Raw genomic sequence first — 21,818 nt, forward strand, 5'->3', positions numbered from 1 at the left:
ACAGACAGCTGTGCTTGTGGGGCCTGACCTGTGCCTTTGCTTCCTGAGCCTTAGAGTCAACAAGAATTTTTACCAGGGAGAATCTTTGATTTCTTCATCACTAGGTTTTTATTTGAATAAAGATCTAAGAAATTACCGTTTAACATAGATAGCTATGAAATATCCTCTAATTTTGGCAAATAGGCAAGTTGCCTTACATGACAACTCTGCTTGTCCCATCCCAGACACACTGTTAGAAACAAGCTTGATAGGTTTGAGTAGAGGACATTTCTGGGGTCAGCTTGGCCCAAGATGAACTATAATCTAAAGGACAATGAAAATCTAATATTGGCTCCAGTATTACAGTTTCTGTTTATTCAAATAACATTACTTTAATCCAGAATCGCTGAATAATAGACTCAGGATAAGCATCTTCCTTTCTCAAAGCATCAAGCGGTCTGGTCTTTCTGGCATGGTTACCTGGGGTATGTCCTTGAATGTATTGCCCCGGTATCTGCCAGAGCTAGACTAATGCCAGGGCCTTCCTGTGCTGAAAGATGATCCCATGCACTCCTCTCAGTGTGGGAACGCTCTAGTTTTATAGGTGACTGATTTTGCTTTAAAACACTTGCTTTTATAATCACCTTCTAATATTTTGCAGTGTGAGACCTCATTTTCTGTAGTCTTATTTGAATCTATAATTATAAAATTAAATACCGAGCCCCCGACTTAAGGAGGCTGAACTTAGTGTCTCTTTCATGAGTTCAGATTCATATTTAAAAAGTTTTTTGATTTAAAAAAAAACACTATACTTTCAAAATTATTGAAATAGTATTTCCCTAAGTATATAGTTAGAAATACCCCCTGTAGTCGTGACTAAATTGTTGAAAACATTTACCTTCCAGTAATTTTTAAAGTTTCTCCTGAAATTGGTTTTAATGTTAAAGTAACAGTAACCTGAAAGATGATGTAATGTTTCTAAGGTAACTGCAAGCCCCAGTATATTTGCCAGTCCTTCAAAATCTAATATGCTTTTTAAAAAATAAAACCTGTAAGTATTCCTGATTTGGTTAGCCTTTGTATTAAGATTATACTAGAGAATAAGAATTAACTTTATGGGGGCTTACATTTAACCTTTAGGTTTAATTCATTACTTTAAATGAAATGCTCCTAATGGAATCACTCCAGCCTTTATTAAGCTTCATCTAGTGAGGACGCTCCTCTCTGCTTACGAGACATTAATGATGCTTCATATATTTATTGAGCCGTCTATGTTGTGCTTACAGTGCACTGGGCACTGAGGTGGACATATAGGATGCATATGTTTTTCTTGACTTCTAGAAGCTTATCATTTAGAAGGGAGTTAAATATAGCCAAAGAGCCAAACTGTTAGATAGAAGCTGACAAGCAGGAAATTGGGCAGGAGTTTTGGAAAGAAGTTAATATTTGAGCTGTGATGATTTGGAGAATTTGTGCACAGTGATGACAGGGGGGCATGAAAGAGTTCCTTCAGCTGTAGGTATCAGATGAAGGCATGGGAGTAGTGAAAAATAGTGTTGGAAAAGTAAAATAGAGGCAGAATGTAGAGAAACCTTTAAAAAGTACATTTAGGAGTTTGAGGTTGTTTCGAGAAGTGATGAATAAAGTTTTTGAAGAAAGCAGTGTAAGTATGAGAATACAGGAAGGGTTGGGAAGAGGGAGCTAGTCGAGGATAGGGAATGGACTAGGTGTGAACTAGGACCGTAAGCATGGAAACGAAACAGAAGGGAAATTTTACAGCTTCTTGGGAGAAAAAAAGTCAAAGATGCATGTCCAGGTGAACTGAAGACTCGTGATGCCATCCACAGAAATAGGAAAGAGCAGACAAAGAGTGTTTGGAAAAGGACATGGTGAGCTCAGTTTGGGGCATACTGGATTGCGGTAGGATATTCAGACACTATCCCAAAGCAAGCCAGTGCAGTACAAGGCTGGAGCACTAATACTGTGGGCTGGGTGCGTTCAGAGTTTCCAAGGAAGCTTCATAGAAGTCTGAAGCTCAGCAATTAGGCAGTGTTGCCAAGGAAAAGATTGTGAAGAGAAAACAAGACTGAGGACAGATCTGCGCGCACAGAATGTCCTTCTAAGTTACACAGAATTCAGCCCTTCCCTTAGTTGTAGCATTTTTCCTCTTAAGTATTAGCTTTTCCCACTCCATTATTTTGTTTTAAAAGACACGTGAAGTGGCACAAAACACTTGCTCATAAAGTTAGTTGTTTGCTGTTGACTGTCATTATGCATAGTAACATTTTCATTCAAGGGCTATTAGATACATTTTCAGATGTCCTTTCAGTTGATAATGATTTTAAAGGCTTACTTAGCTATGAAGAACTGAGATTATTTTACTGTGTATGCATGGTATGTTTTTGAAATTTCTATGACAAAGAGAATATATTCTTGGTTTCACTACTTGGCCATTTTTCATGATTGTAAGATTAAGGGGCCGGGGAGAAAGGAGGAGGAAATGAGGCATCAGGGACAGAAGGGTTAGAGACCCAGAACCAGTATTTGACAGTGATGAGAATGCCTCCATCTTAGGCTTTCGTAATAGTGAGAAGTGAGTGGTGGATGGGAGCAGGACGAAAGATGATCACCCAAACCCAGGTAAAGGTGAGGGTACATTCCAGAGCCAAACTCTCTTGTTTATCTGGTTCCCATTGCTAACTCTTAAGTTTACTACATCACACCTGATAGCCAAACAGAGGCTTAGAATTTATAGAAAGTTTTGTTAACTTTTGAACTCTGAAGGTTGGAGAAGTAGGCTTTTAAAATCAAACTCACCAGTAGTTACGGTGTTTGTAGCCTCCATCCTAAACCCATTTACCAATTTGTCTGATTTTTTTAGGCTCTGAAGAAAGCTGATAAGCAAGTATTAGAGCCCCTGATGAATCTTGAGGTTACAGTGACTAGAGATTACCTTAGCCCTGTCCTGGCAGACCTGGCACAACGAAGAGGGAACATTCAGGAAATCCAGACTCGTCAGGACAACAGAGTTGTTATTGGATTTGTTCCCTTAGCAGAAATTATGGTAGGTACTTTGTGACTGAAAAGTACATATTCTTTTTCTAATACAGGGGATATATATACATGCTGAGCAAAAATAGACAATCAGTAACGCCTGAGAGAAGCACCAGGGCTTCAATTTAGAGGATGCATGTTAAATTTCAGCCATCGGAAACTGTAGGACTTTGGATTTAAACTGAGGGCGGAGGGGGGGGGGGGACGGACAGGGGATTACAGCGTTGGGGCCATTTCTAGTCCTCCGTAAAGGTTGAGGTGTGCTGTACCAAAATGTGGCACAAGCCTAACATTTTTCCCTTCTAAGCACTTATCCTACTTCTGTGATTGCCAGTTTTCAGGTTAGTGTCATTCTCCCGACCAGCCTCTTCTGCTCCACACCCAGCACCTGAGTGCCAGCACCCGAGTGCCAGTGGAGTTACCTTGCCAAATGCTGGGGCCAGGGAATATATCTGAAGCATACCCACACTACTGTTTTCTGTCCTCCACAATATTTCAGTACCTGATTTTTTCCTAAGAAAAATCATTAAATGATATGTTTGGAGAAGTGATATGGTTAAGTTACATAATCACCTTTCCTGGTAATGGTCAAAAGATAAGAGGAAGAGAAACTGGAGGCTTAAATTTTATAACTGACTGAAATTATTTTGATTAGGGTTATTCAACTGTGCTTCGAACGCTAACATCAGGCTCAGCTACTTTCGCCTTAGAACTATCTAATTATCAAGCCATGAGTCCTCACGACCAAAGTACACTGCTCAGCCGAAGTGGCTTGACCTAAGTGCTTTAGGTCCTTGGAGAGAAATTCAGGAGCACCTGCCTACTTTGTTTTCAGTAAGAACAACTTTTATTGCTTTATTTATTGGACAAATAAATTATTGTTTCTTACCTGGAAATTTGGACCTTTTATTGCCCTTCACCTTTTTCTTCCTTTTTTAAATTTTCAACTAAAGTTGACGTTCAATATTTTATATTAATATCAGTGTATAGTATAGTGGTTAGACATTTGTATAGTTTAAGAAGTGATCCCAGGGCAGCTGGTTAGCTCAGGTGGTTAGAGCACAGGCTCTTAACACCAAGGTTGCCAGTTCGATTCCCACATGGGCCAGTGAGCTGTGCCCTCCACAGCTAGATTGAAAACAATGACTTGACTTGGAGCTGACGAGACCTGGAAAAAACACAGTGTTCCCCAGTAAAGTTTTGGAAAAAAAGAAGTGATCCCCCTGGCAATAAAGATCCAGATTTCCAGGTACAAAACAAATAAGTCATGGGGATGTAATGTATAGCATGAGAAATACAGTCAGATATTGTGATAGTGTGATACAGTCTCAGACGGTTGCTGGTTGCTGGACTTAACCATGGTGATCACTTCTTTAGGTATTTAAACGTTGAATAACTATGGCGTGCACCTGAAACTGATATTATGTTGCATGTTAGCTATATTTTTAATAAAAATCTAAAAATAAATTACTGTTTTAATACAAAGAACTAGATAAAAGATGGAACTTTAAACTGATAATGAAAGTAGAACTGCCCATTCTACTTTCTATAATGAGAAATGTGCTTTGCTGTTGAAAGGTAATGTACCTGAACTATACCTGTGTATAGGTTATTTTTGTCAATTAGTAAAGACTCGGCCCTTTGGAATACATTGAGTGATATTGCCAGGTTTGTTGTTTTTTTAAGCTTCTTTTAGAAGATGCCAGTCTTTTATATATGTAACACATAAGATAGATGTTCAATCAATACAAAGATATATTTTATTCAAAACAATGTACCAAATTTACATGATTTCAAAACCAAGCTGATTGTAGTAGATTGCTATGGGCTTCTTTCCCCTCCTAGTTTTGGCTCATTTTTACATTTTGTCCTCATGGTCACAATATCCAGTAAAAAGAGGTTGTGCCGCTATTCCGCGTCTGTAGAGCAGTTAAGGTATGAAAAAAAAGATGTTTTAGATTAATATAACATCTCCATCTTAAAAGAACTTAGTAGCTTAACTCATTCACTAAACCATAATTTTTGAAAAAAGATTGTTAAAGTGATTCCAGGTAAAGAGGTTCAAATTACACCAAAATTTAACATCTATAGAACAGTTGTAAGTCTAAATCTTCTCCTTACGGATATTTGTTTACCTACAAAGAAATAGTTCCCAATTTCTCCTAATTAAATCACTACTTCTTAGCTGACATAAATTTCTGTTTATGGCAAAAAAAAACCACAACAAAAACAAAAAACCCAAGAAGCTAGCTAACACTAAATAAGGTTAAAAATTGTCCTGGACTTAATAGTATCCCAACTTGAGAAATATTTGTCTTACCGGACCATTCTGCAGCGGTGAATTGTTAGTCTTTTGTAGGCATCATCTATATTTTTTATCTCTTTCTGACTCCAGAGTCTCTCACCAACAGCACTTGCTCGAGGCCTAAAATTTAAACCACATGTCCCTCAAAGCAGTTTAAATTCATGTTTTCTTAAATAAGTTTCTAAATCATATGCTTGGGGACATTCCGCATGCTTTCCTACTTGGATGGAGAAGGAAAACCAAGGCGCCTTAATTCATTGTTATCACTTAATTCCATACCATAGTCTCGGAGTGAGGTTAGTTGCGTCCACATATTCTCCCCACAGACAGGCTTCTCCACCAATGACAAGTTTCTTCTGTTCCTGAGAACCTACATGAAAATCATTGAATTGATGGAAGTTAAGTAGGCCTGTATACAGAGGCAATACTCATTTCTCCTATCTTTATCGTAGGGCACCATTTCTCTCCTGTCATCAGCAGGACCTTGGGAAATGTTCCTGGTAGTGGCACAAAAAAAAAGCGGCAAACTTTATTCCCACCCGAGCCTGTGGCTCAGCCAGTATTAAACATACCATTTTATACTGGTTTTATGCAAACTGATTTGGACACCAGATTTTTTCCCCTGGTTACCAATGAATAGTGTGCCAGGGAATACAAGTTGGAATACTAGTGACCACCACTCCTACCTTTAATATCTATCTCTTGATATCATAGTAATTATGACTTGACTCTCAGAAAATGCTTTCTGGAGAAAGTTATTTCAATTCAGTTTTGAAACTTCTTTTAAACAGCCAATCTTTTTTTCTCAAAAGAAGTTTTTATATTAAAGTCTGGTGTACAAAATTGGACAGAGTCGACCTGTTCTTAACAAAGGGGGTCTGAGAGCCTGGCGCCCCACCACTCACACTCCTCCTCATTTCCTGCTTCCCCTAAGGACGCATGCTCCTCAGAGCCCTAAGACCACCAGCCTGAAATCCACTGACCTACATTATAGATAGCCTTGCTTAGGTGTCTTACATTGGAGGGGCACTTCGGAAGAGGAGATGCAAGGTTAATGCAGGCAGACATCACTAAAATGGAGAGAGTAACAGGACTCATCTGCGAAAATGGAGATAAAATCTAAGGGAATCTACTTTCGAAGTTCTTTTATTTAGGTAAGGATTGGTTTCTTTCACAGACTTTAAAATGATACTGAGGCCTTTAAGTCAACACAAAATCAAGGATCAAACATAAAAGGGAGGATAGTTAGTAGATACTATCTCGGTAAGGATTTCTGGTGGGAGGGTAGAGAAGAAAACCAAGGTAATGATGGTCGCTTCACTTACCACCAAAATCAAGAGGTTCCACTTTATAGTAATTTATCCAATCTTGTCCATAACTGATCCAATCTAAGTACCAAGGAGCAGAAAGGATCACAGGGAAACCGGCTGCTGTGATTACATTTTGTTCCTGAGCATACGATTCCCGCTTCCATACTTGAACTACAGTGCCTGGCTGAAGCTATTCAAGTTAAAAATTGAAATAAATAATATTAGCTCTAGCAAATACCATAGATAAAATTAAAAGTCCAAGACTTATAACTAGAAAAAGAACTCTAAGATCTTTGAAAAACATGTCTTTCCCCTTCCCCCTCAGAGTTAGTGCCAAATGCTTCCTTATAGGGACTTAAAATGAGACATTTCATCCACCTTAAGGTTGGATATTTCACTTTTGCCTGTTTATGAAGCCATACAGGTGTAATGAACCAGGTTTTAGTCCCACTTCTACCACACGACTGTTTCACTTACTTTGAAACTGTGAGGATAGAATGTCACCAACCCTTTTGGAAAAGTAATACTAGTAGCTGGACTTGCAAATTCTCACTTGCCCCAAAGGAAAATAAAGAATTCTGGCTATGTTAGAGAGGTGCCATTTTAAATAAAACGTGTACGTTGACAGTTTTTTTTAAAACAACGCTACCTTAATAGTGATCAAAACTCATTTGTTCTTACTTGTTCTGCAATTACCTGAAAAAGGGAACTTACTTTAAAGTACCTCAATGTGTGATTAATAATGAGATGGCAGGAGAAGAGGGTAGAGAGGAGGGAGGAGAAAGAAGCACTAAAAGAAACAAATACCACTGACACTGGTTTCAGTCTACAGCTATTGCCTAGCAAAAGTTTAAATGGAAAGGGAAGCTAATTTCCTCAGTGTCGGGGAATGCTTCATTAGGGTTTCTTCCATAACCGATGTTAGAGTATTAAGCCCCTCGTGTTACCAGAATCAAATGCAGTCTTCATACTCCTCACCTTCACTTTGTCATCAAAGACCTCCTGCCAGACTATGGATCCCTTCTTGATGGTTGAAATAATATCCAAAAGCCTACGATTGAAAAAAATTACAAGTTATTTCAGATCACAGACTTAACCATGTTTAAAGTGTGCACATTTTCTACCAAGGACTGCAACATTGAGAGGTGCCTTTGAATATATTGGGTTGTCGGAAAAGTCATGACGCATTTTTGCAACGAAAAACAGAGCTTTATAACAGAACCAGCTAAAGTTGAGTGGTGACCCATGTGGTTCCCTCTTTCTAGGACATGGCTCAGAAAGGGGTTTAATAGTTATTTGCTGAATGAATAAGCTAAGCATGCTCCACAGCTAGGAAGACATGGCAACGCATAGGGGCGTGTCCACATGGCAATCTGCTAATTTCATGAGTATCTTGGAATAAAAGAAACTGTAATCTAGCCTGTAATGTCACCTAAATAACATTCAGCAGTTGCTGACAGTCCATCCACAAATATTTCCTGATATTTAGACAATGCCAGGTGCTCTGCAGGATAAAAAAGTTAGAATGTATCACACAAAAAGCCAAATAGGAAAGGCTAGAGTCTGGGCTTGCTCATCGCAGGAGGTGGCAAACTACAGCCTGTTTTTGGATGGCTCATAAGCCGAGAATGGGTTTTTGTATCTGTAAAGCGTTATTAAAAAATAAAAATACAGAACCAGATGTGGCCCACAAAGCCTAGAATATTTACTGTCTGGCCCTTGACAGAAAAAGCTTGCTGATCTCTAGTAGAGAGCAGCGCTGTCCATGGAACTCTCTGCACTGATGGAGGTGGCATGGATATGCACTTTCCAGTATGGGAGCCACCAACCTCATCTGGCTGGTGAACTTCAAACGTGGCTCGTGTGACTGAGGAACTGAATTTTTAATTTTCTCCAATTTTAATTTAAATACAAACAGCCACATGTGACTATGCCCACCATACTGGACAGCACAGGTATAAAGTCAGAGAAGTGCTTCTGGAGTTGACAAAAGGGAATGAATTACAGGGGCTGGATGGTGATGAAGACTTCACAGGGTAGCCAGGGCTCTGAGCTGAGTTCTTAGAACATGACTGCAATCCTGTATTTCAACAGTTATTGCAAAAGACTTAGTTACCATGTTACTGATTTGAAGAAAGCAGTGGATATTGCTTCCTTCTTTATGTTTTTTCATCTACACTTTGTACAACAAAGTATACAACATCCACACTTTGTCAAAGGGTGGAGAGAAAAATGAATAAAATAGTACTAAATAATAGCTAGAACATTTACAAAAGGCATTGATGAAATAAAAACACAAGTAGGCTTTCAAGTAACTTACTTTTGAATATAGAAAGATTCTAGTTTTTTAAAATCACTGCCGAAGCCTTTCTGCTTCATGAAATACTGGATATCTGGATTGGACTCCCTTTAAAAAACAAAGTGATTAAAATTTCAATAATGCCCAGTCTATTTAAAGCAGCATACATCCCTAACATCATTTGTGCCAATTTAAAACTATTCAAGTTTGTAGAGTAAAAATAAGCCTAAAAACTTAATTATGAGTTGTCTTAGCTTTCCATTGCAAATAATTTTTTCCAGAAGCGGATTTCTTGTAAAAATGGATTTCCCTACCTCCTTGTTTCTCTCCTTCATCTAAGGCTATTTGCAAAGAGGGTTTTTATTTGAAAAATCTCCCCCCACTTACTCATTGCCCTCTTTCACTACAGCTATTCTTGTTCACTATAGCCTTTTCTTTTTTTTTTTTCAATCTCCATTTTCTTCTGCATCTTGATTCTCCTTCCTAAAAGCTTTTTCTTTCTCATGCCACCCAAATATACATTCTACAAAACTCTACCATCTCAGGATTTGTGTTGCCAAGTTAGAACTGTGCAGAGGTATCACCCCAAATCTTCCCTTTTCATTTGGAGACCTCTAAACCTACTTCAAATGCAATGGTTAAGAAAAATAAGGGTTTTAAAGAACTCATACCAACAATAAAATTCCACTTCATCTCCTCCTAAATGAATGAACTGATCTGGAAAGACCACACTAATTTCTCTGAAAAATGTGGACAGGAAGCTGTAAGTTGTATTCCGAATAGGGTTTATAGGTCCAAAAGTCCCAGACTGATGTTTATTGTAACATGGAGTCAGGAGGTCTTTCTGACCTGGAAGAAAGCATTAAAATACTTCTTTAGAAAAGAATCAGCATCACACAGACTTGGCTTTGCATGTGGTTGTATTATATTTTGTTGAAGCTGTAAGAGATTTTACACAGAAAAAGATAAAGCATGTTTACTAAGAGTTACCATGGTAATTTCTTCCAAATAAGATGAGAAAGAATTTTTTCCTGAATCCTATCCCTGTACCTCTTTGCTTCCCTTTCTGTCAGCCTGACATTTTATCCACTTCAAATATCACCTTGAATATTAACAATTCCCAAATCTTCAGCTTGCCCCAACCCTTTTTCTTAAGCTTCAATCCATGTTTCAGATTCCCCACTGAACACAACTAGATATCCTAGCTGTACTTCAAATGCAATCTAACAAAAACTAAATTCTAAGCTCCTTCTGTAGCTTCTGCTGATTTCTGTATTGTGGTAAGGGTGCCACCATCCTCCTAATCTGTAACTCTTTTCTCTCCTCCCAAAGTCAATCAAGTTGCCAAGTTCTATGGATTATATTTCCAAAATAATTCCCTCAGTTCTGTACATTATTTTCCATTTCTGCTATCACCGTTCTGGTCTAAGACTTCAGTCTCTTTCCCTTCCCCACCTGTCACTTTCCTATAGGTCTTCCTGAAGTGTGTCTGTCACGTCACTCTTCTGCTCTGGAACTTTCACTGGTTTCGGTGTGTCCCGATGAAGCCCACACTCCTCCCGCAACGTCCTCTACATTGTACTTCTCCAGACTTACTTCTCACTAGTCTCCATGTCTACCCTCATATTTATTGAACAATTATAAATGCTAGGTGCTGTGCTATGTGCTTTACATCCATTATACCCACCCTATTATAGTACCTCCTACTCTGCTGCACTGTGCTCCAAATAAGTGCCTTCTCCTCATGCTATTCCAGAAACAGGAATATATTCTTTCATCTCTCAGAAGCATTTTAAGCGTTACCTCATCCATGAAACCATTTCTGGAATTCATTTATGTTCTACTTGTCTTAGTCATTTTTTTCTTTCCTTTTATCTCTTGTTTTTATACTTCAGGCAGCGCCTAAACACAATGACTTGCTCACAATAAACACATAATAGTTATTAGTGAATTATATCTGTCAATAGTGCTACATCTTATGTCAATCAAAATTAAGAACAAAATGAGCAAACACCAAATTATAAAATAAGAGATGTAGGATCTCAGATGTTCACTTTTTGAAACTCATAAAACACTCACCTTTTCCCCAAGACTGTGTATGTCCAGGGGTATCAAATTCTGGTATGACTCGAATCCCTCGTAATCGGGCATATTCAAGCACCGTACGGATAGCATTCGGTGTATAAACATGAGACAAAGAATAGCTTCCCTGTAAATGCCACATTGATTAAAATTAAAATGTACAAAATGGATTTGGTCCTGAAAACTGTTAACAGTTCTCTCCGCACTTTGATATCTCATAGCTGATTTTTCCAGTATCACAGTGTATTCAATAGTCCATTTGATGTTGGATGACTTGTTTAATTTATGTGTTTACTGTATCTTATCAATAAGGTCTCAGCACACTTTGGGTTAATTCCCGATTTCCTGATAGAACGACCAGCCTCTTTTGTTTCAGATCTTCTACCGTCATGCTGTTTCAACCTCACGTAACCATAAATAGGTGATAGAAGATTCGCCATGTATTGACTATTGAGGCTGGGTGATGAGGACATGGGGATTCATTAAATTATTCTCCTTCTGTTTATGTTTAAAATTTTCCATAATAAAAAGTAAAGCAAACAAAAACAGGAGTACTGCTCGCATTTCAGCCTATACTATATCATAACATTGGGGAAAGCTTTGGAATTGTGGCCAGAAGAGGAAACCGTGAGTCCTGGCTCTGCCCCTTCCTAACTGCAACTTTAGACAAGGCATCCAGCTTCTCCGGGTGTCAGTCAGTGTCTGCATTTCAGGTGGACTAAAGTAGATGATACTGAGGCTTACTCCCAGGCCCACTGCTCTATAATATAATCAGCTGGAACACTCAGAGACTACTGCTTTTTTTCTAAGGAACTCTCATTTCTCAAATTCCCTACTTTATGTAATTTTTCAGAGAGAAAAAGCAAGTCATTTATACAACTCAAAATAATTATTTAAAACAAATATACAGTCGGACTACCCCATAAATATAATCACTTAAACTTATATGAATCATGAATGCTTTAAGTCTCTTACATGTATTAAGTTTTAAAATTTTTATTTAAATAGCCCCTAGAAATTGTTTACATTTATAATAACATAATTATAAAAACAGAACAGTTTTATGGATCTAAAATGCTATGCCACAGCCTATTAAAAAACACTTAAAACCACAAACATCTAACTTTTACACTTTAATTCTATCCATAAGAAACATTTAAGCTACCGACTTCTAATGAAACTACCAAAAATTGTTGTAGATAGACTACAATAACATGAATTACTCACTTTATTGCTTAACTCCGGAAAAGTGATGCTCTGATAAGGGAAAGACTGGTCATCAACAATGTGCCAGTGGAGAACATTAAACTTATTAAAAGCCATGGCATCCTACAAGCAAACATGTTAACAGATTATATACCACAGATAAAATACACAATCCAATTTACATCTCTACATTCAGGATTGTTACCAATGTGTCTGCTTCCTTGTAAAGTTTCTTTTTCAACAAACAATGTGGAAGTAGGAATTCTTATACACTTTACATGGCATATCACTTTTCAAAAAGCCTATGCGGAATTTGTATTTATTCTAAACAGTGAGCTATAACTTTGCGCTGTGGAAAGGGAGCAAGCTTATGAATTCCCAGCAAGTATTTAGGGGTGGCCAAGAGTGGAAAATAGTTCTTGGCTGCTACGACTGTATTTGGAACTGGAGCAGAGGAAAAATGGGGCACTCATTTTAGTACCAGGGCTTATAATTCCCACAAGTCTGAGATTTGAGTGCTAACCCTTCCTTAGAAATGAAAGAAATATGGTACAAATGCCATACAATTCCATTCAAAATTCTCAACATTGTTGACTTTATGTATACTCTGGACGAATTAACAATATAATACTTACCGTATTTGCCGGCGTATAAGACGATTTTTTGGCCCTGAAAAATATGCCTCCAAGTGGGGGGTCGTCTTATACGCCAGGTACACTTCAGATAGACTGCCCATAGTGCTTGCCCCGTGCCATAGTGGCCTCCCGATGCCCACCCACTTCATTCCACATACCGTTCAGGCATCAGCAGCGCTGCTGGGTGTATGCTCGGCTGTTATGCGATTTTGCTGTTATGCGATTTTACCACACTCGCAAAATCGCACACAGCCGACCATACACCCAGTATGATAGCGCAAAATCGCGAATCGCGATTTATGTATATGTTTGATTACATACAGCCTTGTGACAGTTTTCCTGCATGTCATAAGCATTTGAATATAAATATAAATGTTGAAATCAAATCTGATATTGTTTTACCTTTTATTTGGTGTGTGGAAGGTGTGCGGAAGAGGGGGTAGTATACGGCGAGTATATAACAAACTCTGTATTTTGAGTGGAAATGTTAGGGGGTCGTCTTATACGCCCAGTCGTCTTATACGCCGGCAAATACGGTACATAAAATATAAGCAGACCATTTTCAAAAGGTAAAAAAATAATAAGGGGGTAGATTTACCCTATCAGATAATCAGAACTAAAAGCCTCCCTTCTCCTTTTGTCAGCGCTGAAGGGATTTGCTGATGCATTTGGGAAATAGCTTACATACAAAGGAATTGTGCAAAGAAGTACATATATTGAGGATAATGGCAAGATTTGCATTGTCAGAGAAAGGAGTTCTTCATGGTTTTTAATAAAGACCAGGGGATAGCAAACTTTTTACATAAAGGGCCAGAGAGTAAATTTTTTGGTTTTGTGAACCATAAGGTTTCTATTTCAACTAATCCTGCAGTTGTAGAGCGAGTCAGTATGTAACAAACAGATGTGGCTATACTCCAGTAAAGCTTCATTTGCAAAAAAAAGTAGGTGACAAACTGAATTTGGTCCTTGGGCTGTAGTTTGCCAACCTCTGATATAGATAGATGCAGAAATAGGTAAAGATATATGTGGAAGTCACGTAAATGTATGTACACACACACACACACACACACACACTCTGAATTTGGTCCTTGGGCTATAGTTTGCCAACCTCTGATATAGATAGATGCAGAAATAGGTAAAGATGTATGTGGAAGTCACATAAATGTATGTACACACACACACACAATTTTTATACATCTGTCTGCTTAGAGGGCCTAGAAGCAATCAGTATACCTACATCCCAGATTCTGGTTTCAAAATATCGTTCACTACTAAGTGTTCCTTGGAGAAAAGTCTGATTCCAGGACTGGGAAAAAGAAAAGAAAAGCCTGGAATACCATATGCTAAAAAGTAAGAAAGTACTCAAAGATGGAAGGAGACATGCCAAATGGATATGAGATCCAGCTAGAAGGGTTCCCACTGGCCAACACTGGGACATGTATACAGGGATAGTAATGGATTATAAACCCCTCAAAAAATAGTAATCCCTGAGTACAAACTGATAAAAATAATGAATACTTAAAGAGAAGCTCCATCTTTCAGTAAAATGCCAACTAATAAATAAATTTACAAGGAATGATGGAATTTAGAAAATCACCACCTGGCAGCCATTTTAGTAATAACTGATGAGGGCAAAAAGAATCTGTGGATGCTAAAACTAGTGGGTAAATGCTGATGAAGAAAAGGAATTTTACATACTCTCAAAATATTGCCTCACAGGATACTTAATTACTTATTAATAAGTACAAAATGTTTTTAATTAACTTTATAGTAGAGAAACCTGGCAGACGACATCTTAGCCAAGTATAAGAGTTAACATTGCCAATGATAGAATAAATAAGGCATCGTGCCACTTGATATGCACGGAGAACAGCATCACAGCTGCTTTAGGTCTGCTAAAAATGCACAGCCTGAATCTAATCATGTGAAAAATATACCAGCTGAAGTATATTCTATAAAGTAACTGGCCTGTACTCCTCAAAAATACCATGGTCTGGAACAACAAGGAAAGATAAATAGTTCCAAATTGAAGATGACTGCAGAGACATGACAAATAAATGCAACTCCTGATCCTGTGTTCGATGCCAACCCTATAAAGGACATCATTGGAACAACCAATGAAATTTGAATGGGGTCTGTGGATTTTAGATGGTAGTATTATGTCAATTTCCTGATTTTTGATGGTTGTACTATAGTTATTGAGATAAGTGGGGGTTTTTTTGTTTGTTTTTTTTTGGAAATCCAAACAAATGTTAATCAGTGTTGGGCATCTTATGTGCAACTTGCATATGGTTTACGAAAAATATGTGTAAATAGAGAGAAAGAATAATGCAAATATAATACAATTTTCACATTGAGATGTCTGGGTAAACAGTACATGGAAGTCCTTTGCACTCTTCTAACAACTTTTCAGTAAGTTTGAAATTACTTCAAAATAAAAAGGAAAAAAAACCTTCTAAAGATATACAAATTAAAACCATCTATACTGGCCCAAGAAGATAAACTGGTAAATAGGACAGGTTGAGAGATCAGAAACTGACTTGTGTATTTATGGAATTTACTATTTGCTCTTCACAATACTGAAAGCAGTAGGGAAATTATAGATTGCTCAAAAATGATGTTGTGACTACAGGCTAACCATTCGGGGGGGGGGGATAATAATCACCTATGATACACTAAAGTAAATTCTAACCAAATCAAGAATTTATTAGGAAAAAGTATATTAAAAGAAAATTTGAGAAGTTATTTTTATATTGATACCCCTGTTTTGGAGGCCTTTCTTAGCATACCTCCCAAGGTCAAAAACAATAAAAGACAAGATCGAAAGATAATAGTCATAAATAAAAAGTTCTACCAGTAACAGATGCTACACATAAACATAGTTTAAAAAACAAATTTAGAAAACTTCACAATATATGATGGATAAATATATAATAGATACAAACAAATATAAAAGTATCACTGACACAGCTACAAACAAATGTAACATTAAAGAGCTCTTAAATCAACAAGGAAGGATTTAATGTTCTAGAAGACAAAATGGGCATCGAAAATAAACTTGCAGTTTGCAATACAAAAAATACAAATAGCTAATAAGTAAAAGAGGCTTTTATATTCACCAAATATCAGAGAAGTACAAATTAAAATAAGGATTTATACTTTATCACCAGATTAGCAGAGAATGTGGCAAGGTGTGCCCACTGTTAGCCAAGCACACTGCAGTGACTTTCCCAGAGGCAGCCTAACAGTATGTACTGAAAGTGAAAATGTGCCAGAAGATAGAATGTATGCATCTTTAAGCCCCGAGATTCACTTCTAAGAGTTATCCTCAGGAAATAATCCTGACAAGTATACAAATATAAGAATGCTGACTCTGTAGTACTGTTTTTGATAATAATAAATTAACGTAGCTGTCCATCAGCAGGAGACTGGCTAAATATAATACATATCATGGTATATAAAATGGAATATTCAACTGTTTAAAAAGATGATATAAACCTTATATATTCTTTCAAGAAAGATGTCCATAATAGTATTTTGAAAGATAACAAAAGTGCAATGAAAAAGTCACATTATATGTTAATATATTCATTTTTGTAAGTATAAAATGAGATAAATGGGACGTAAAAATTTATGTTGATCTTTGGTAAATGAAATTATGGGATTACTACTTATTTTATTAGTATCTGTATTGTGTGAATTGTTTACACTTAACATTTTTTTCCATAAAAGTGACAATGTTTTAGATGTAAACATTCAGGGAATTAATGTAAATGTAAAAAATTTATATTTTTTTATAACAGTGTATTCGTAAATGATCAAGTGAAGGTGCAGAAAAAAAATGGGAGAAAACTCTCCCCACCACTGCAAATTGGCAGTGATGGTGGGAGTGAACCAATAAAAAGTCCAGAGGAGAAAATAGTGTCCACCTCGCCCCCGGCTCTTACTACCCGAGGTTCCGTATTCCTTTGGAATAGTTCCCTAGATATAAAGCAGCTTGCAGACTTTCTATGCCACTATAAAGAAAGTAAGTGGAGGTCACAAAATTAAAGGACTCTAACTAGAGGTACCTGACCACATATTCCTAACCAAAAGTCTAGACCTGTGATTTGACAAATGGGCGTACACACATAGGGCCAATGGCAATATTAAAACCGTGTCTTTCTCTCTTCATCCTGGCTAACCTTGTTGAGCACCCGCCTTGAAAACAAGAGGGTGATTCCCTAGGGAAGCCTGTGTGTCTCTGCTGAGGAAATAAACTTCCTAAGGAGGGAGGGAAGAAAGCTCAGTCCTTATGCTAGTACATGAAAAAATCCCCCATTCCAGCCTGCATAATAGCATAACTAACCAATGTAAAATAACATAAAAGGATATAGCTTCAGAATAGACAATGGATCATAATAAAATAATTACCTACCAGAGTTTTAAGAATACTGTTAACTGGCAGATAGTGTCTGGCTGTATCAATTAAAATTCCTCTGTGAGGAAACCTTGGAGAATCACTGATGGTGGATTCATTGATGGTGTACTATAAGACAAAATAAATTTTGATTTATTTTTAGAAGTTTTTCTTGACTTGAGCTCACTGAAGACTACATCTATCTATGTAAGTACTGGATAAAAGATTAATTTAGAAGAAAAAAGTGAAATTTACACTTACCAGCTAAGATAAATATTTGGGGAGAAGAAACCTTCAGGAAGCAATAAATAGCTAAAAAGTCTACATTTTTCTTGTAGTAATATGTCTATCCAACAATGTTAGTAATATATGAAAAACATACTTACAGCCCCATAAGGATCTTGGTAAATTAACTGGCTAAAAGTCTCTAAACCTAGGGAAAGTAAAATTTATGATTTATTACATAAGTTATAAAATAATAAATTGAGATAACAGAAGTTGTATTATCCAAATAGAACCATAACCAGGTAAGGCAAATAAAATTAAATATAGTGTTACACCTTTACCCTGTAACATATTTTCTAAAATCAAAGCTCAATTTCCAAAAAAATCCTTGTTGCTATAATAAAAATGCTTTACTTCATTGTACCCATACCCTGGGTTTGTTTCATGATAAACACAAAAAATAATAGTGATTTAATAAAACAAAATACCAGTTCCTAATAAATTTGATAGCATTATGAGTAAGAATTTTTATGATAAAATATAATAGGCACTATAGAAAGTAGCTAAACTTAAAGAGGACAAAATGACTCAAAAAGCCACCATGAAACTGTAAAAGGCCCCAACTTACAGCTTACAGTGTTTTACTCAGAGCTGCAAAGACTATCTCCTGAACACTTTTTACTCCAGTGGATTGTTCCCTTGATGCATTATATTAAAGGCCAGTTCCTTTAACTGGCCTTGAGTTTACCAAAATTCATCAGTCTAGCTGACAATTATATAGCCAGGGAAAATTTTAACTTAAGAATATAGTTCAAAGTCAGAAATGAGAGAGGAGACATTAAAATTGATACCACAGAAATACAAAGAATCATAAGAGACTTCTATGAACAATTATATGTCAGCAAATTTGACAATTTAGAAGAAATGGATAAATTCTTAGAAACATATAACCTACCTAGACTGAGTTATGAAGAAATGGAAAATCTGAACAGACTGATTACTAGTAAGGAGATAGTATCAGTAATCAAAAACCTTCCAACAAACCAAAGTCTAGGACCAGAAAGCTTCACTGGTGAATTCTACCAAACATTTAAAAATAATTAATATTAATAATTCTCAAACTCTCACACAAAATAGAAGAGGAGGAAACACTTCCAAACTGATTTTACCATGCTACCAAAATCAGACAAGGACATAAGAAAATTACAGGCCAACATCCCTGATGAACATAGGTGCAAAAATCCTCAACAAAATATTAGGAAACCAAATTCAGTAACACATTAAAAGGATCATACAGCATGATTAAGTGGGACTTATGCCAGGGATGCAGGGATGGTTCAACATCCGCAAATCAGTGTGATACATCACATTAACAAAATGAAGGATAAAAATCATATCACCTCAGTAGATGCAGAAAAAGCATTTGACAAAATTCAACATCCATTTATGATAAAAACTGAACAAAATGGGTATGGAGAGAACATACCTCAACATAATAATGGCCATTTATGACGAGTCCACACCAAACATCATACTGAATGATGAAAAGCTAGAAACTTTTCCATTAAGGTCAGAAACAAGACAGAAATTCCCAATCATGCCACTTTTTTCAACATAGTATTGGAAGTCCTAGTGAGATGACATGATATAGATAAAAAACCCTAAACACTCCACCAGAAAACTGTTAGAACTAATAATAATAAACAAATTGAGTAAAACCAGAGGATACAAAGTCAATATACAAAAATCTGTTTCATTTCTATACACTAATGACGAACTATCATGGAAATTAAGAAAACACTCCTATTTACAGTTGTCTTAAAAATAATAAAAATACCTAGGAATAAATTTAACCAAGGAGATGAAAGACCTCTACACTGAAAACTATAAGGTACTGATGAAGAAAACACAAATAAATGGAAAGATATTTGATGCTCATGGATTGTAAGGATTGATCTTGTTAAAATGTCCATACTACCCAAAGCCATCTAAAGATTCAATGCAATCTCTACCAAAATTCCAATGGCATTTTTCATAGAAATAGAACAAACAATCCTAAAATTTTTATGAAACCACAAAAGACCTTGAATAGCAATCTTGAGAAAGAAGAACAAAGCTGCAGGCATCACACTTTCTGACTTTACATTATATTACAAAGCTATAGTCATAAAAACAGTATGGTATTGGCATAAAAACAGATGCGTAGGTTAGTGGCATGGAATAGAGGGCTCAGAAATAAACCCAAACATATATGGTCAATAATTTACAATAAAGGAGCCAAGAACATACAATGAGGAAAGGACAGTCTCGTCAATAAGTGTTGGGAAACTGGACAGCCACATGCAAAACAATGACATGACCACTATCTAACACCATACACCGAGTTACCTCAAAATGGGTTGAAGACTTGAACTAAGACCTGCAACCATAAAACCCCTAGAAGAAACCACATGTGGTAAACTCCTTAACAGCGGTCTTGGCAATGACATTTTGGATTTGAAACCAAAAGCAAAGCCAACAAAAGCAAAAATAAACAAATGGCCCACATCTACTAAAAAGCTTCTGCACAGCAAAGGACGCTATAGGGGGTCAGAACAGGCCTCCCCAAGGTGTGCCACTTTGGCGTGTGAATTATTTTGAGCTGAAGACAATCAAGACCCTCCAGGCCCAATGGAAACTTTTACCTCCCCCTTAAAGAATTTAAATTAGGGGCCTTGCCCATAACAAGAGTTTTCACCAGAAATAACTTTTTTGACCTATCTATATGGCAGGGCAAACTACTAATTAATTACTGAACATCGGTTCTTATCATTCTGCAGTGACCTTCCTCCCTCTGAAGCGCCAAGACCCCTTAACCTCATCCCTAGCTCCAAATGTCACATAACTAATTTTTCCTGTCTTTGAACCTCTCATGTATGTGGGGTGTCATACTCTTTCATGTATGTGGGATTCCAATGCATACATATGTTATTAAATTTGGCTATTTTCTCTTGTTAATTTATCTCATGTTTTAATTATTAGACCAGCTGAGAGAACTTAGGACGGTAGAGGAAATTTCTTTCTTCCCACACAAAACCATCAACAAAATGAAAAGACAATCTACTGAATGGGAGAAAATATTTGCAAATACTATGCAAAATATATAAAGCACTCATACAACTCAATGGCAAAAAATAAACAGTGATTTAAAAATGGGCAGAGAATCTGAATAGACTTTTCTTAAAAAAGACATAGAGATGGCCAACAGGTACATTAAAAGGCGCTCAACATCATTAATCACCAGGGAAATGCAAATCAAAACCACAACGAGATATCAACTCACACCTGTCATAATGGCTGTTATCAAAAAGAAAAGAAATAAGTGTTGGCGAGGATGTGGAGAAAAGGGAGCCCTTGTGCACTGTTGGTGGAGATATAAATTGGTGCAGCCTCTGTGGAAAACAGTATGGATGTTCCTGAAAAAATTAAGAACAGAACTACCTTATGATCTAGCAATTCTACTTCTGGGTATTTATCTGAAAAAAATGAAAACGCTAATTCAAGATACATGCACACACACACACCCCATGTTCATTGCAGCATTATTTACAATAGCCAAGATATGCAAACATGTCCATCAATGAATGAATGGCTAAAGAAAATGTGACACACACACACACACACACACACACACACACACACACACACACAGAGGAATATTATTCAGCCACAAAAAAGAGAATCTTGCCATTTACTATAGTTAATAATACTGTACTGCATATTTGAAAGTTGCTAAGGAAAAAATATTTTTTTGTAACTATTTATGGTGATGGATGTTAAACTAGACTTACTGTGGTGATCATTTCACAATACATACAAATACCAAATCATTATGTTGTACACCTGAAACTAATATAATGTTATGTCAATTATACCTCAAAAAAAAAAATAGACTAGATAGCAAATAGGAAAGAAAAAAACAAGTTCAGGGCCGGCCGAGTGGCGCGATGGTTAAGAACTGGCTTGGGACGCCAGAGGGACCCTGGTTCGGATCCCACATATGAGGGCTGGTGACACTGCCCTCCACAGCTAAGATGCTGAACAACAGCTTAACCTGGAGCTGGGCTGCCATGAGTCGCTGGCGACAGCATAGGCTGTAGCCCCTGTGGCAGTGGGTTGCCATGGGCTACCGTGTGTAGCCAGCAGCCAGCATGAGCCGCCAGCAGCCGCAGTGAGCAGCTGTCCAGAAGCGGCGACTGATCTGCCTCACCCGGGAAGAGCGCAATGATGGTGCCAGCTTGGGCCAGTGAAGCAACGTCCTCCACAACTAGACTGAAGAACAAAA

The 21,818-nt window shown here is 37.1% G+C and overlaps 2 protein-coding genes across 8 annotated transcripts in view; one reads left to right on the top strand and one right to left on the bottom strand.

Moving 5' to 3' along the window:
• The window catches only part of GFM2 (GTP dependent ribosome recycling factor mitochondrial 2), an 87,421-nt gene that overhangs the window by 43,121 nt on the left and 22,482 nt on the right, over positions 1–21,818 (top strand). For 5 of the 7 annotated variants that reach the window (XM_019641043.1, XM_019641045.1, XM_019641046.1 and 2 more), the window contains 2 exons: positions 2,861–3,043; positions 3,689–3,929. In XM_019641043.1, coding sequence (XP_019496588.1) covers positions 2,861–3,043; positions 3,689–3,814 — 309 coding nt within the window. In that variant the 3' untranslated portion in view covers positions 3,815–3,929. Of the gene's footprint in view, positions 1–2,860; positions 3,044–3,688; positions 3,930–11,405; positions 12,227–21,818 lie in introns of those variants that run through there. The other 2 variants (XR_002123840.1, XR_002123839.1) reach the window with 2 other exon arrangements.
• The window catches only part of HEXB (hexosaminidase subunit beta), a 26,120-nt gene continuing 9,072 nt past the window's right edge, over positions 4,771–21,818 (bottom strand). The window contains exons 4-14 of the mRNA XM_019641049.1: positions 17,656–17,702; positions 17,288–17,398; positions 12,257–12,358; positions 11,027–11,156; positions 9,619–9,796; positions 8,969–9,055; positions 7,627–7,699; positions 6,664–6,838; positions 5,618–5,708; positions 5,354–5,458; positions 4,771–4,952 (exon numbers count right to left, since the gene is read on the bottom strand). Of these exons, the coding sequence (XP_019496594.1) occupies positions 4,892–4,952; positions 5,354–5,458; positions 5,618–5,708; positions 6,664–6,838; positions 7,627–7,699; positions 8,969–9,055; positions 9,619–9,796; positions 11,027–11,156; positions 12,257–12,358; positions 17,288–17,398; positions 17,656–17,702 (1,160 nt within the window). The 3' untranslated portion in view covers positions 4,771–4,891. The remainder of the gene's footprint in view (positions 4,953–5,353; positions 5,459–5,617; positions 5,709–6,663; positions 6,839–7,626; positions 7,700–8,968; positions 9,056–9,618; positions 9,797–11,026; positions 11,157–12,256; positions 12,359–17,287; positions 17,399–17,655; positions 17,703–21,818) is intronic.

The sequence above is a fragment of the Hipposideros armiger genome, unplaced genomic scaffold (assembly GCF_001890085.2).
Source record: "Hipposideros armiger isolate ML-2016 unplaced genomic scaffold, ASM189008v1 scaffold_55, whole genome shotgun sequence".
In the NCBI taxonomy this organism is placed as follows: Eukaryota; Metazoa; Chordata; class Mammalia; order Chiroptera; family Hipposideridae; genus Hipposideros; species Hipposideros armiger.